This window comes from Oculina patagonica, chromosome 10 (assembly GCF_052425735.1).
Source record: "Oculina patagonica isolate OP01 chromosome 10, crgOcupat, whole genome shotgun sequence".
Classification (NCBI taxonomy): Eukaryota; Metazoa; Cnidaria; class Anthozoa; order Scleractinia; family Oculinidae; genus Oculina; species Oculina patagonica.
This window is the reverse complement of record NC_135767.1, coordinates 22,316,678-22,328,849: the sequence shown is the minus strand read 5'-3', so window position 1 is coordinate 22,328,849 and position 12,172 is coordinate 22,316,678. Positions and strand designations below refer to the sequence as shown.

At 42.2% G+C, this 12,172-nt stretch overlaps 1 protein-coding gene across 3 annotated transcripts in view; it reads left to right on the top strand.

The window, feature by feature from the left end:
- LOC144628871 (uncharacterized) overlaps nucleotides 1-12,172 on the top strand; it is a 76,294-nt gene that overhangs the window by 36,188 nt on the left and 27,934 nt on the right. Inside the window, exons 1-6 of one of the 3 annotated variants that reach the window (XM_078486977.1) lie at nucleotides 1,961-2,393; nucleotides 3,048-3,201; nucleotides 3,651-4,126; nucleotides 5,310-5,559; nucleotides 6,036-8,804; nucleotides 9,264-11,945. In XM_078486977.1, coding sequence (XP_078343103.1) covers nucleotides 1,995-2,393; nucleotides 3,048-3,201; nucleotides 3,651-4,126; nucleotides 5,310-5,559; nucleotides 6,036-8,804; nucleotides 9,264-11,945 — 6,730 coding nt within the window. In that variant the 5' untranslated portion in view covers nucleotides 1,961-1,994. Of the gene's footprint in view, nucleotides 1-1,960; nucleotides 2,394-3,047; nucleotides 3,202-3,650; nucleotides 4,127-5,309; nucleotides 5,560-6,035; nucleotides 8,805-9,263; nucleotides 11,946-12,172 lie in introns of those variants that run through there. The other 2 variants (XM_078486975.1, XM_078486976.1) reach the window with 2 other exon arrangements.

Sequence of the window (12,172 nt, the reverse complement as noted above, 5' to 3'; positions counted from 1 at the left end):
TAAGTTTAATGGTCGAGTTTTGATTTCTTCAGTTTTTTCTTTTTTTCTGTTTTTATTTAGTAACATTTTATCACTTCAAACTTGAACTATAGAGTATGCAGTGGGGGTTCCGAAACACAAAGGTTGTTCCGTGTTTAATAACCTGAACAAAAAATACGGAAAAGTCAAAGGTTACAAGTTTTTAATGCGATCTTTCCTGTAAGTACAAGATTTTTATAAAAGTTTATCAGTTATTTTTTCTTTTTACACTTGTATACATTTTATCTTGTCACACTTCGCCCAACTGTCAGTTGTCGTCGCTAATTTTAATACCGTGTCGTACTGAACTTCAAGGCCGTTAAATTGCCCCGCGCTTTTCTGGGCATAAGTCATAAAACTCAAGTTTATTACTTGTTATAAAATCAATGCGTTCCTAATTATGATAAGGTTCTAATGGAAAAAGAAGGAGCCGCTGACCTTATACCGATGTGGCCGAGATCTGAAGTGTTTTATCGAACATCCAAACTACTATTGGCTGCCAATGCTCCCTTTCTACGTTTGTTAAAAAACGGAACTGCCTGCAATATAATTTATTAAGAATAACAGCACAGAAATTTAAGCTCATTAAGGCCGCTTTTCGTGCTGGAATCTTGGCAAACGATTCTTGTAAGTGTTGTCAAAATGCGGTCTGTTTTAACATGGATAGTAACTATCCATGGTTTTAATTGAGATCTTTATATTAATTCATGTTTAGAAGAGGTTGTGCAATTATAATTTAAACAATTGAGATGAAAGGTGCTACGAAGCGTGCAACGTTACAGCAAACGGGTCCTTGACTGTTCTGGCATCTATGACGTCAGAAACGGCTTCTTAGACAAATATCATTACATAATACCGTGACCTTACAACCAAAGGTCAGGAGAAGACATTGTTTAAACACGTTTTACTATAAAGTGTTTAGATGTAGTTAATTAGATCGTGGACGGACACTGTTTGTAGAAATCGTGCCTGGTGAGTATTATTCTTCAGTATAACTTATGTTCTTAATTTTAACCAGAAATTCAAGCTCAGATCAACCGATTCTTAGAAGTATTTACGATCGTTCATCAGGTGAATGCTGCCAAATGCACAGTGCAAGGGCAGTGATATTTCGAGGTTGTGAGGAGGTACTTGCCCCTTCATTTGGAGTCGGGGTTTGCTGTATGATATAAACCAATTACACTATAACTATTGCAGATCCGCACTCGACTCTTCGCGCATCACTTGGGCTTGCTTGGTTTATATTTAACCTTATCATTCAGTTATATCCACTATGCGATCTTCTGTTTCTCGTCACGTTTGTACGTTGCCGTCTGCCCTGATTTTTTATTTTTTACTCTTAGTGTTTAATTTTTAAGAAGAGTATTATCACTGGAACAGGGGAATTAATGCCCCTCCACAATGTAAACAATTTTAAAACATGTGAACTAAATGTGGCATATGTGACAAGGTGTCTTGCTGAAATTAACTGTCGAATAGATACCCTTAGTTATACATTAATAAACTAATAAACTGGCGAGAAATCCAAAATCACACTCGCGCGCCAGGGTTGCACTCAACAACCTTACTGTTAGAGCATCAAAGAATAGGAGTACCGTACACCCCCCACCCCCCCCCCCCCTCCCGTCCGCCGTTTGACCTAAAGCTACTTAACACTCACATTAAATTAAAAACACACATGTACTGTAATGTCAGAACAAAAGCTTGCAATGTTTATTTACTTTGTCAACAAAAGAGCTAACTTATGTCAACACAAGTTGTGTAACAGCTTGGTTCACTGACGTAAAGTAACTCACAAGAATACACACTTCTTACATTCTTTAGAAACTTTAACCAGGAGAGACCATCACTGATTTAATAAGACAGCGCTAAAAAAAATATCCTCCTTTTCAGGATCCACAGCTTATTTCTCAGAGATGGAAAATTATTTACCAGTGATACGTAGAATTATTTACCTGCTTCTGTTGCTACTTGTCATGCAACGCATCGAAAGCGCAAGTCTCGGAGGAGATATCACAGTCGATACGACTCTAACACTAAACGGATCAGCTTATGTCGTATCTCAAGACCTTGTTGTGGCTGAGAACGCCACTCTAACTATACAACCAGGTGTCCAATTGCATTTTAAAGCTGGAGTTGCTTTGCAAGTGAAAGGTTCCCTGCAAGCGAAAGGAAACTCGCTTGGCAGAATCGTCTTTAGCAAAATACCAACGAATACATCAGTGAATGTGGACGATTTGAACGTTACAGCGCCGTACAATGATGGAATTCGTCTTAGCGGCGGAAAAAATTACCGCGTTGGTCGGTTGGAGATTTTTGTAAGAGGAAAATGGGGGACTGTGTGCCGTGATTCGTTTGACATAAAAGATGCCCAGGTAAGTGGAATGCGTGATTCCTGTCTAATTTCTCCTTACAATTATAATGCAATATCAAACATGAAGGTTAAGAGAAAAAGAAAATGGATCAATGATGTATACAATACTAATCGACTTTTAAGTTAAAGTCAATTCGGAACTCGTTAGAAAATTCAACCAAGGCACATATCACAAATACTGGGAGCTGTGTTGCAGATGCAATCGAATCTTTTCAACAGTTCTATAAGAACAAAGCCCGGGGAACAAAGGTACTAAGACCAGTAGAGGAATTTGTATGTTGGCATCCTCGCTTACGAGTCATTATTTTGCAAGTTACATATGTGGTGCATCGAAGGGCTAACCGCCACGCCCCCACAATCGTACAAGGTGGGAGAATGTCCACCCCCCACCCCCACCCCCACCTACTCTGCCATTCCTCTTGGAATTGAAGTACGTTGCTATATTACTCCTTTAAGCGTTAAACAAAATGTGTTATGACATTCTTCACCTTACCTCTTTTCGAGCGTATCAAAGCCACAATGTAGAATTAAATTTGTAGCGTCGACCACAACCAAAATGCGGAGAGAAGTGAAGATACGATGGTTGGGGGGGGGGGGGGGGGGTACATTTTCCCACTTAAGACGGCTTTGCTCATTTTGTTTTCGTTAAACACAGGTTGCTTGCAGACAGCTGGGTTTTCTGGGAGCCAAAAGGTTCTACACACACGGCGGGGGAACCGGGCCTACTTGGTTGGACGAGGTGGACTGCAAGGGGACTGAGAAGAGTTTACTATTGTGCAAACATCCGGGAATCGGAGTCGAGAATTGCGGTAAGTCAAACCGAGAGGAGGTGACTAATAATTAGTCAGAACAGGAGTCTACTGGCAAAATAAAACTATTAATTAAATATTCTGATGCCCGACAATTATATTTATCCCCTCTAAACTCATGTCAAAAATGCAATTCAATTCAATTTGTTTGAACGTACTGTGTAGAAAAAAAATATGGCTTTCTATGAACCTATTGGCTGTGTTAGGTTCGCAAGGTATTGTGGTAAAATGTAAAGCCGCCATCTTTTTTTTACGGTGGATTGGAAAAGCTTGATGAAACCAAATGTTAAGTTTCAACCGAGTTTTTGATGTCTGGTCAACCAAACTAACCTAAATCAGTTTGATTCTCGCAGTACAGCACGAACAAAGCTCTATGTGATATAGAACACGGTATTATTGTTTTGTTCTTAATACGCTGTGCTAATTTCTCTCTCTTTCCTATCATTCAGATCACCGGAGGGATATTGGAATAGAATGTCACAGTCTCGCAAAGTTGCTCTCAAGCAAAGTCTTCTGGAAGGGGGTCGACTTTTCCAGTTCAAAAAAGACTTCATCTCTTCAGTACGTGGACGTATCCCAGGCCTATGAAGCGATAAAGGGCAACAACTTTCTGCCCACACTTGACCACGTGACAGTAAAAAGCTCTGTATATGGAGTGACGTCCGACAACATAAGTTCTCCGCTGACCATCAGTGATAGCAGTATCAAAGACAACCGATTCGCGGGCATCCGGATAAAAGGCAGATCAAAGACGATAAAGATTGAGAACACGGCAGTACATAACACAACAAGCGGAGATGGGTTATCATATAGCGAAGTAATGCCTGATCCAGCGGATTTCTGCACTTTAGATGTGAATGCTATTACATTTCCAATCTTTTTACAAGCATTTGGTAAAGCAAGAATGAATGTTGAATGCGCCAAGGTAAGACCTTTGTTGTGTAAACTAGGGCTAGTTCATTTTATGCTCCCCCCCCAAAAAGTGTGACAGGACGCCTTCCTCAGAAATAACCTCCCCCCCCCCCCCCTCAACAAATTTTTAACCCTTTAGAAACTATTCGAATGATCAGAGATGGCGACAGTCGTTTTGAACTATATACACTAACCACTGAACATGATCGATTTTCAAGCAACGGCTTTTAAAAACATCTTTGAAGGGCATCTGATTCGAGGCGTTTTTTAGTTGTAGTCATTCTCGTCCCCATAGCCCTTTCGTTTCTCTTAGCCGGCTTGGCACGAGAAAACGGAGGGCTCTGTTTGGAACAAAGAATTCCTAAACGGAAGTCGAAAAAGTAACGACTCTCTCATTCATTCTTTCTAAACATCATGACTGCATACATGAAGACCTGAAGTCCCAGAATCTATAGCCTGCGAACAGGCTCCCGAGTGGGGTTTGTACGCGAGCGAAGCGAGCGGAAGAGCGGGGCCTGGGGTTTTTACACGAGCGAAGCGAGCGGAAGAGCGGGGCCTGAGGGGGAGTACGGGGGCGAAGCGCGGCTCCGCTCTTCCGCTCGCTTCGCTCGCGTAAAAACCCACGCCGCTCGCTTCGCTCGCGTCCGAAAACCCCACTCGGGAGCCTGTTCGCAGGCTACAGAATCTAGGACTGGAAATGTAAGTGATGTAATAATATATTGTAGTCTATTGAAAGTAATGTAAATAATATACTGTAAGCATTATCCCGTAAATCTACGTAAGTACTGTTCTGTAAGTTTTGTTGTGTATTATTAATAATAAAAAATAAAAAAAATCTAGGACTGGAAATCCTGTGTCCCCAGAGCCCTTTGTTTCCTTGTGCCAAGGCCCAGCCGGCTAAGAGAAACGAAAGGGCTATGGGGACGAGAATGAGTTGTAGTTGGCAAAGAGGGTTACGTTAGCACTGCCGCACTTGCTCTTCTTTAAAAGTTTAGCCTCATTTTCTTCAACTATCCGTGACAGTCTTTCCGAATCTTGATAATGGATTAGTTGTTTGTTATGACTGAGGTCTTGAGCGTTTTTCTGCACAAGGTGTTAACTGTAATGTTTAAGATACACTGCGATTTAAATTGGAAAATAATGACTTTTTTCCGTGTATAGTTCCTTGAAAGTTCATTCCAACTTTTATTCCGCAGATCATCAGAACCCAGCCAGGGCGCCATTTAGCTGTGCATTACCAATCCATGACTGGTGAAAAGTTTGAGCTTCATGTCCACGACGGGAACACGAAGAACGACACTGAAGTCACGCTAGTGAACCAGTGGACAGGTGTCAATCAGGCTGTCACGCCATCCTCAAGCTCTGGTCACGAACTCTACATAAGATTTCGATTCAGTGCGGGGAGCCAAGATGCAAAATTGAAATTCCTTATCACAGACTTTCAAGGTAGGAAGAACGCGCTTCGGATAGGTTTTGCAATGTGCAGTCTTGCAAGAAGCTATTTTATCATGTACAATTTGATTATCGTCAGAAGTTTGGATCCCTTTATCGTGTATAGTAAACACAAACCAAAGCTCCTGGATAGGATCTGGTTCGAACTAGGGTAACCGCTTTTTCTGTTTTTAGGGTACGGAAAATCGCGTGTTTTGGTAGGGAAAGGGTTTCCCGAATGCTGTAGGAAGCCTTCTTTTTCCTGTCCCTGGGCTCAAATTGACAAGAAAGAGTTTGGAGAGTTTTGCTCCTCAGGTAGATAATTATGTCAGCTCTTGTCAAGTTGCAGCGTGCTGACCGCCCACTTTTGATGGTCAATCGGAGATGAAGGCAAAGCTCATTCTTTTTAAAGAAAAGTCTCAAAAACGACCCCACAAAAAAGAAATAAGTGCGCGATATTTGTACAGTTAATCATGATTGTTATTTTTTAGATGTTTCCTCTATCGAGATCTCCAACTGCACATTTAATGATAATCGAGGGAGAGGCATCATCTTAAAAGACTTTACGGGAAAGACTACTATTTCCACAACTACTGTCTATCGGAATAAAGGAGAAGGTATGACTGCTGAACGTATCTCGGGAACAATAACAGCCACTGATACTCACTTCGTTAACAACAGCGCCAACGGTCTTGGAATCTTGGACAGCAGTTTCTTGTCATGTAATCTTCACGGACTGTCTGCCAAAGGAAATGTTTACAATGGGTTGTATCTTCGGCGCACCGCTTTTAAAAGCAACGTATCGGACTCGACGTTTACTAAAAATGTTCACAACGGATTTGCAATCAGTAATGGTGCCGGTGAAATTGAATTCCGAAACGTTACTGCTGTTTTGAACACACACAGCGGCATTAAGATTTACGATGGCAAAGTTTCATCCGACTACAGATTTTCTAATTTGTCAAACAACAAAGAAGACGGTTGCTGCATATCAAACCAGGCGGGAGCTCATCAGTTTTTTAATTGCACGGCAAAATCCAATTCGAGGCATGGTATCAGCTTGTTTGATGTCAGAAGTCCTCACTGGAACGCGCCGCCAAGACATCAATTCAAGAGCTTTGATCTGGAAGAGAGCACAATAACTGACAATACTCAATACGGAGTCAAGCTTGGCCCTGAGTGTCAATACTGGAGCGAGTCAGCGGTCAACGTCACCATGGCAATAACGAAGAACCAGATTATGCGAAACAACAAAGGAGGCATCTTCTTGTCTCCAGACTCCTGCACCTGGAGCTCGTCGTCTTTGAGACCGAGAAGAGTGGAGACTATCGTGAGGAACAACAATTTTGAAGAGAACAAAGTTAATGCATTTTACATTTTCTGCACAGGTTTTCTTGGCCTACAAGCGGTTTTCGAATCAAACACGTTCCTGAACAACACGGATAAAGTAATAACTTTGATCGACAACAACAACTGCGGTGCAAACTACAACAGTAACCCTGTTAACGTGAAAATAGATAAAAACATCTTCACGAAGAACCGGGCGGAAAATATTCTTTACATCGACTACAGTTCCTTCCCTGAAACGCGTTCTGCTATCATGACAAATAACACCTTTGAAGACAACGAAGTCCTCACAAAAGACCTGTTTCCAGCTTTCTTTCGACGCTCGACAACACGTGCAGTTATTGTTCTTAAAGAAGGTAGTTTCACTTTGCGCGAAAACATTTTGGAAAACTCAGGCTTCACTTTCCAGCTCTCTACTCTACGCCATGATCACCGACGAGGTGTTGACGCAAAATTCAATTGGTGGGGAACAACAAAGGAATGCGAAATCGTGGACAGAATCTTTGACTTCCAACGAAGGGTTCAGCTGTCTCCAGTGGATTTCTTTCCATTCCTTCTTTTAGCAAACAAGACAAGTGCAATAAGTATCAGTATACCAAGACCATCCTGCTTCCTGAGAGGTGCAAGTATTGGTGGAGTGGTAGATAGACCAATTGCCTTGTCAAGCGCTGACTCACCCTACGACGTTCGAGATGACATCGTTATCCTGAGCAATGGGTCGTTGATCATACCGAAGAACGTGACTCTACAGTTTCCTTCCAGGTCAGCTATGGTTGTACAAGGAACGCTTCATGCAGATGGAACTGAAAATGAAAAAGTGAGATTTGTAAAGAAGCAACATCAAAAAGGATTCCGTCTAGGAAGAGGGCCTGGACCGTGGGAAGGAAGAGTGGAGTTTTTAGTCAACGATACATGGTGGCCAATGTGTTTGCCTTACGGGAGATCGTTCACCAACGAAGGACGAATAATTTGCCAGCAACGCGATCTTTACTATTACCAGTACAGAGCATATTCTCCTTCTTCACAGGAACCTGGCTTCGTCCACAACGTTGTCTGCGATGGGAACATTAATAGCGATATAATGAATTGCAGTGCTAATACCTGGAGTTATGGACCTTCCTGTCGGGGATATACTGTGCGAGTTTACTGTCAGCAGTACAACTGGGCCGGACTTCATCTGGCAATGTCAAACCATAAAAGCTTATTGCATCACCTGGAAATCCACGATGCTGGGTATGCATATCGTAGTGATATCCAAATTCCTGGTGCAGCTTTCAAAGTTGATCTCTACCATCATAACATAAGTAACGTACTCATAAACAATTCAGTGGGTATTGGCGTGCAAGTGGTATACCAGAGCTTGTTTCACAACCAGTCCTTGATGCCACACTCTATCATATCACACACAAAATCCCACGGAGTTTTATCACGCTCTCCTTCCCTAACACTAACAGACGCAAACGTGACAAGAAACGACGTCAATGGTTTTGTTTACGAGAGTACCTGGGATAAACTAAATACTTTCACTGCTGTAATGGCCAGCCCAGATGTGTACAAGACTTTCCACGCCTGCTCAGAGAACAAAACTCTTCTATTGGCCAACAGAGTATTCCACTTTACTTTAGAGAGACTGGAATCTAGCCCGACACTGAGGTGCCAGCACATCATGGAGACAGAACCCGGTTATAAACTCGTCATTCAGGATCTGTATTATGCCTCTTCGTACCGTTACTCTCATTTCTTGCATGTGTATGATGGTACTAATACATCAGTTGGTTCTCCATGGAAGATTGAGTCTCTACCCTGGCAGGATCGTCCTATCTTCAACTCGACGAAATCGTCGGTTGTGTTTGATCTCTACAAGCGCTACAGCATGAATCTCGCAATCAACTTCCTGGTGTATACAGTAAAAGGTTAGTCATTATTTGTTGATTTATTCCTTGATATATCTCTACAACAAAAGTCTACCCATTAACCCCTGACTTGATCTTTAATTGGTACACTGTCTTGCACCAATTCTCCCCGCACATTTTTTTTCTGTTTATCTGTTCGTGTAGCCCTTGCTTCCCTAGCCTTGAGCGAACTGAGAGAGAATGCAGTTTTGATCACGTTTCTGGCTTTCCATGGCAGGGATTTCATGTAAATGAAACAGAACGTAGCTGATCAGTATCCCTCGGAAGTGGCCACTTTTGTAATTAATATGTGCTGCCTTTTACGACATCACCCTTTTTGCCATCATTTTCGTTTACCAACGGAACATCGTATCAAGGCCAAATAGATAGGCATATACCAGATACACTTCTAAATGATTGGAAAAGGTCTTTGACTTTTAAATTTATATCATGATTTGTCTTTTTTTCCGTTTTTAACAGAGAGCGAGCAACTTCATTACCTCGGAGGTGAGATCAACATAGCTCGATCTAAGATTACCAACAGCCTTAAAGGAGGTATCCTGATTGGTGGAAACCTGTTGAAATCTGTTACCATTACTGACACAGGCATTACCAACTCCAAGGAATTCGGAATTAAACTTGCGCCGCGTGGTATCGAGGCCGTCAAGATCACTTCAATAAATCTAGAACAGAACAAGCAAGGAATTGTAATAAATCCGATGCACTTAGGCTCTAAAGAATTTTCAATTGAGAACTGTGCCATCAACGCATCACTTCTTCAGGGCATGTATATTCACTCCGACATCAAGAGCACCATCCGCATCATAAACTCGAGTATCACAAACAGTGGTGACCGAGGTCTTTATATCCAGGGCCAATATCGAGGAATGTATCTAAGCTTGTTCGTTACTGGAAGTACATTCGCTTGGAACAAGAAGGGAGCCATATGGTGTTATAACAATTATAGAAACGAACCTGTCACCTTACAGTTTGAATCGAACATCTTCTTTCGCAACCAAGGACCTACTGTTGAAATCCTGGCTGCAACTGATATGACTACTTGGGTATTGCTGAATAACACTTTTAACGAAAATCAAGGCTTTTCTGTTATAGCTCTTGGGACTGCTTCCCTCTCAGGCTCACAGTATAGACCAGCTGTGGTTGTCAGTGGCAACAAGTTCTTGACCAATCAGTGCCCAGAAAAAGCAGTGATTGACATTCGAAGGGAAGCGAACAGCTTTATCATTAAAGACAACAGTTTTGAGTACAATTCAGGACGCTGTGTGCTTCTTGAAGGTACAGCTGCTTACGTCCCCATTTCTATAGTAGACAACGTGTTTAATGACAACGATTGCGGAAGTAAGAGCTTAATAGAAGCTCTTCGCTTAGACCAACACGCTAAGTTCATGAACAACACTTTGACGCAAAACAGGGCAGGGAGTGTTTTCCTGCTTCAAGTTGTACATGGTCATCGTCCATCGTTTCAGAATAAAGAGCTTACCTTCCAAAACAACACTTTATCCCGAAACATCCCTCATATCGCAACACAGTCCTTAGTTTCAGAAGATTCGTGCGCGGTAGTTATTTCAGGCATCCTGTACCACAAAGAAACGGAGTTCCGCTTGAACAAGGTTAATAACTCCAAATACCTCAGGGAACTTTGTGTTCGGGTCCCGGCTATATCTTCACGTGACGTTGTGAACGTGTCACACAATTGGTGGGGTACAGCAATTGGAAGTGAAGTGCGTGACAGGATATCAGATTTTGATGACAATTATGACTTTGCTATTGCCGATGATTGGCCATTCCTGCTAAGTGATGATGACCCAACTTTAACTGCAGTCGAACAACACGATTTCAAGCAACATGGAAGCGTTCTTTCAGGGCGATTATTCGAGTCCATGACACTTAAAGCCTCTCACAGTCCTTACAGCGTGACTTCGGATTTGGCCGTACTGGATAACGTCACGCTAACAATAGAAGCAGGTGTCACGGTCAAGGTAAGCCCTGGAATGAGCATTCTTGTCGCAGGAGCGCTCCGAGCTCACGGGACGTCTACAAAACCAGTTACATTCACAGTCAAGGAGCCTGCAGGCAGTAACAAAGATCCAGATTTACCTGTGCGACTTGTAGATGGGGACTTTCCATGGGAGGGGAGAGCAGAGGTGTTTCATGAGAAGTCTTGGAAACCAGTCTCTGCTTCTAACAACATGCTCGCATGGAACACCACCGAAGTAGTCTGCAGACAGCTTGGATACGGCCCACCCGTTGTTGTCAAGGGTAACGCGAAAGGACTTAATAGAAATCTAAATGGAACGTGGCTAATGGAATTTCGTTGCAGTGGCAACGAAACGTTTTTACATGAATGCCCCAAAAAGCAGCGAGCGTTTAACTATAGCACTACTTTAGCAGAAGTAAAATGTCAAGGTGTGCCCTGGGGAAGCATCCGTTTCATATCCTCCAGAGAAGTGAATGCGTCCCAAACGCAATCGGTGTTAGATAATGTCGAGTTTTCACACTGTGGCAATCGACACGGAATGGCTGTCCCAGCAATAGAAGCGGTAACAAATACACCTTGGATGGATTCCATCGCGATAAGAAACTGTACTTCCGGGGGTTTACGAATTCACTTTCCAGGAACTGATGTACATCTGAATAATAGCACATTTGTTAACATTGGAGGGACTGGTATAAGCTTTGTACAAACACGACGTAGCATTGTAGTGAAGAGTTCCGAATCATCAAGAAACCAACGAGGCATTGCATTTGAAGAACCAAGGGCGGAGAATGTCCCTCAAGTGTACTATGGACGAGTGTTTCTATGCAATAAGGAACGGGTTGCTAATGTTAAGAATCAAACGCTTCTTTATTTCGACATCCCGAGGCTGCAGAACACGATGCCACAGGTAGAATGTGAAAAAGTTCTAACAGTTCCCAAAGGCCAAGGAATCAAATTGACTCTGTCATACTTCAAGGGTTCACAGAGGTTGATGGTCTATGACTCCTCTCATACTTCAAACTTGATCGTGGACAGGTCAAATAAAGACATAACAGCTCTTGTGCATAAAGAGTTATTCATACCACGTGATACTATTCTGCTGAAGTGGAATGGTGATGTGAATTCTAAAGTGGTGATTCAAGTTGAGGACATAAATATAAGTTGTGAGTACCTTTATATTTTTAATGCTCCTTTTGATGTCAAACAATAAATCAGACGCCTACTTTTGTGAAACAATACCCAGTTTTATATTGCAGATTGTCGGCAGAAATAGAACGCAGAACTTGCATTACATAAAGCAGTCCGAAGGTCTACCGAAGTCGTATTCCTGCGAAGACCACAAGTGCGACGGCAAGAAAGATTTTAAAAAACGTATTCTTCTACCTGTGCT